The following is a 4269-nucleotide window of genomic DNA, read 5'->3' as shown; positions in this document are numbered from 1 at the left end:
AAATGACGAAGCCACCTTGACCATGATTCTATAAAACGTTTTAAAATTTTGTAAACAGAGAGTTACTCACGTTTCTTGCTTAAATAAAAGAGATTTTATTTAACAAAGTGTGACGCTAAAGACCGAGGTTACAGTGGTCTTTTCGTAGGTTTTTCTTTCCACGGATAACCTCCCCATTTATTGGGAATTTTTTGTATTATTTCATATTTTTTGTAAATACCCCAAACGTTTTGCGATGTTTTTTTTTCATCGTTGTCCCCACTTTTGTTTTTTTTTTCTGCTTTGTTTTCGACCCCCTCGAAAAGAAAAACTCTACATTTGTATTTTGTCCCCTCTGTGTTGAGCCCTGTGTGGCTAATAAAGAAACCTATCTATGGATCTATCTATCTATGGATCGATCTATATATCTATGGATCGAGCTATCTATCTATGGATCGAGCTCTATCTATCTATCTATCTATGGATCTATCTATCTATCTATCTCAATGGAACTAACTAACAATAAATCAATGCACATTGAAACAATCATGTACAGGATTAAAGACATACATATACATATATGACTTACATACCCACATACAAAACATTAAGTAGCATTTTTTATCTTGTCTCTCAGGAAAAAAAAAAATTAACAGTTATACAGAGTTAATAATTCAACAAAACATGAAAGATCACAACAGATTGATACTTACATTTCTAGTTCCAGAACTTTCTTCTTGACTTGCTGCTATGGCTTGTGCAAGCTGGAAGTCTTCTTCTTCTTGTTTTGTCATACTAGGAAAAACAAAAACAAAAAAAAAACGATAATAATAATCCTTTTTACTATAGACACAAGGCCTGAAATTTTGAAGGAGGAGGCTAGCTGACTACATCAACCCCAGTTCTTGACTGGTACTTTATTTTATTGACCACGAAAGGTTAAAATGTGAAGTTGACCTCAGCTAGATTTGAACTCAAAATGTACAAGAATGGGACAAATACTAGGAAATCATTTATCCTGGTGCTTTAATGATTCTATCAATCCACTGCCATATAACAAAGAATAATAATAATGATTCTTTTAAATTTTGGTACAAGGTCAGTAATTTTGAGGGGAAAGGATTAGCCAAATACATCAACCCCACCCCTGTATTTTAACAACTTGATACCTCTGTAATTATTTGTATCTAAAGCATCACCTTTACCTTTGTAGCAGTTGACAATGGTGCTGCTACACCAGTCATTGGGTATTACTCCATGTATCATCTGGTTAACTATACGGGTGACTAGGCTATAGCTGACACCGCCAGATATTTTGAGCATCTCTACGGTGATTCCTGATGGGCCGGGGGCTTTTCCTGTCTTCATACTCTTAATTGCTTTATCTACCAAGGTACTATCAATTCAGATAGCTGGTCCCTCTGTTGGGTCGACACTCAGCAGACTCTCTTTCTTCCATTCATTCTCTTTATTGAGCAACCTTTCATAGTGGCGTCTCCAAATCTCTCTCTTTGCAGCCTCGTTTAGTGCAAGTGAACCATCATCCATGCGGACACATTTCTCTCCTACGACATCACGATTCTCTTTCACACACTGTCTTGCAACATGAAATACTTCAAGTCTTTGGTCCTCATGGCACAGAACAATGGCAAATTTTTTCTTATCTGCTTCCTCTCTGGCTAAATAAACCTGTCTCCTAGCTTCCCTTCTGGCAGTCTGATACAATTCCCTGCTACCACCGTTCTTCCAGTCCTTCCAAGCCTGTTTCTTTTGTCTAATAGCCCTGTCAACCACATACATTCATGCATATGAAAACACGTGTCACAAATGAAACAAAAACAAAACAAAACTAGTTTTTTCATTTTTCGAACTAACACAGACAGTGAACAATGCATAAGTTTAAAAACACCCCAAAAAACTATGCCCAGAGATAAATCTATCAACAAAAAAAAATACAAATCTGTTAGCCTTAAGAACCTATGTTACGAGCAATGTTTACATGCAGAAAACTTGGAGATGGTGTTGTCTCAAAAAATTAACTCTAACACACTGATCTGTCCACTAATGTCAACATCCAAGCTCGTCATGCAAAATACAAACTGGATTGGTTGTCAACTGGAACACCAAGGACCATGTACTCGAATGATGAACCTGATTCGATATGATGCCTGAACCTTGTGATATTAATTTCAATACTGCGCTTTGAGTTCAAGTAGAACCATAACTGACTGTCTTTCATTCTTTCAAGTCAATAAATAAAGTACCAGTCTTGTACTGGGGTTGATTCTGTTCTGTCTTCTTTTTGTTTCTGTCTGTGTTGTGGTTAACCTGGAGAGCAACGAGTTTTATCAGATCTAAAAATTCCCAAAACATGCTGTATGTCAAGCATGCATGGAACTATCAAGGAGATGAGAGCCCATGGTAATATTCCAAGAATTCTAAATTATTTCATTTCAGAGTCTTTTGAGAGGGTAATAAAACAAAAACTTCCTTCAAGCATATTTACATGTGGGCACACTAACACATTTATGTATACATATTTACAACATGTGGGCACACTAACACATTTATGTATTCATGTTTACACAATGTATGGACATGCATGTTTGTACTATCTGTATAGATTAGCAGCATGTGGCTACATTGCTGTATGCATGTTTACACCGTGTATGTGCATGAAAGTTTGCACTATGTGTACATACTTATAGTGTGTATCTGCATAAATGCAACAATTGTATGTGCATGTTTGCACCATGCAAGTATGCTTACAACAGGCATGTATATTTACAACTTGCCAGCATGAGTGCAACATTTATGTGTGCATGTTTATACAATGTAGGTACATGCATGTTTGTACAATACATGCAAGCAATGTGTGTACATGTTTGTGTGCATGTTTGCAAGCTTTGCACATGCATGCTTCAATGTGTACGTTTGTGTGTGTGTATGCATGTGTGCATGCATGTAAATGTGCAACAAAGAGACAGAGCTAAAGTTACTTACTTTTTATTGGAAAGTGATGTTGTGTGTTGGTTTTCTGACAGGGAAAGTTGTAAAGCTTTAGCAAGAGCTTCATCTTCAGACTGGAAAATAAGAGACAAAACTATAGAATTTCTATACACACATAGACATGTATATATATGGCTGGTCTCAGAAAGAATCTACCTGAGACATGACCATATGAACAAATGGCTTTTTGGGGGACCATATATATATATATATATATATATATATATATAAATTTAATAAATGGAGTAATACACATATGTTAAATGAATTCTTTTATTTCCGACATATGTTTCGAAGATTACAAATGGTTCCTTCCAAAGGAATAAGTGATGTTGATAAAGATGTAATCTTCTCTTCAGGGAAATACATAGGATCCAACTTAACCGTAAGACATTTTAACCGAATTTTATATTTATTCAAATACCCAAAATAACAGGGAGTTTCTAACTCATAAACAGGAGTTACATCACAGTCATTTTGTGATCTTTGCTACCCTGGTATCTGGAGAAGAGGGTTAGTCAATTACATTGACCCCAGTATGCAATTGGTACTTATTTCATCAACCCTGAAAGGATGAATGGTAAAATCGACCTTGGCAGAATTTGAACTTCAAACACAGAGATGGATGATATAATTCTCTCTACAATAAGAAAAAAGCCTGAAATTTGGGGGGAGTGTGCACATTCAGTGCTTATTTTACTGACCATGAAAAAATAATAAGCAAAGTCAATTTTGGTGGAATTTGAACTCAGATCATAAAGCTTCATAGAATGACACCAAGCATTATTGTCTAGTACGCTAATGATTCAGTCAACTCACCACCTTAATAAATAATAATCTTTTCTACTAATAAGCACAAGGCCTGACATTTCGGGTGAAGGGCTAGTCAATTACATCAACCCCAGTGCACAACTGGTACTTTAATAATTGAAAAAATAATATATAAACAGACAAAAAATTCTTACCATTTGACCTTGGATGGCTGAAGCATTGGCTTGGCGTGAACCACTCCCGCCATTTCTGAAGCTAAGAATAAAAACAAACAAAACTGTTAAAACTATGTGTATTTTTTGTGTCATTCACTTACAACTGTTCACAGTTTTCACTAACAATATATTGCTGGGACATAAAACACCTTAGAGAAGGAAAATGAAGTTTAGGGGAACAATATGCTCACCAATGCCGGGGTTTTAATGGTGGCAGCTGATGAAGGAGATGTTTCTATGTAGCCTGCTTGTTTGTTGCACCTTGTTTACCATTTTGTCCATGTTCTTTTGCCAC

At 35.9% G+C, this 4269-nt stretch overlaps 1 protein-coding gene across 3 annotated transcripts in view; it reads right to left on the bottom strand.

Moving 5' to 3' along the window:
* LOC106879534 (AN1-type zinc finger protein 2A) overlaps positions 1-4269 on the bottom strand; it is a 63321-nt gene that overhangs the window by 17134 nt on the left and 41918 nt on the right. For all 3 annotated transcript variants that reach the window (XM_014929164.2, XM_014929165.2, XM_052969332.1), the window contains 3 exons: positions 3954-4014; positions 2983-3062; positions 693-774 (listed from right to left, as the gene is read on the bottom strand). In XM_014929164.2, coding sequence (XP_014784650.1) covers positions 693-774; positions 2983-3062; positions 3954-4014 — 223 coding nt within the window. The remainder of the gene's footprint in view (positions 1-692; positions 775-2982; positions 3063-3953; positions 4015-4269) is intronic.

The sequence above is a fragment of the Octopus bimaculoides genome, chromosome 7 (assembly GCF_001194135.2).
Source record: "Octopus bimaculoides isolate UCB-OBI-ISO-001 chromosome 7, ASM119413v2, whole genome shotgun sequence".
NCBI classification, from domain to species: domain Eukaryota; kingdom Metazoa; phylum Mollusca; class Cephalopoda; order Octopoda; family Octopodidae; genus Octopus; species Octopus bimaculoides.
Note: the sequence above shows the minus strand (reverse complement) of the source record. Positions and strands in the feature narration are given on the sequence as shown.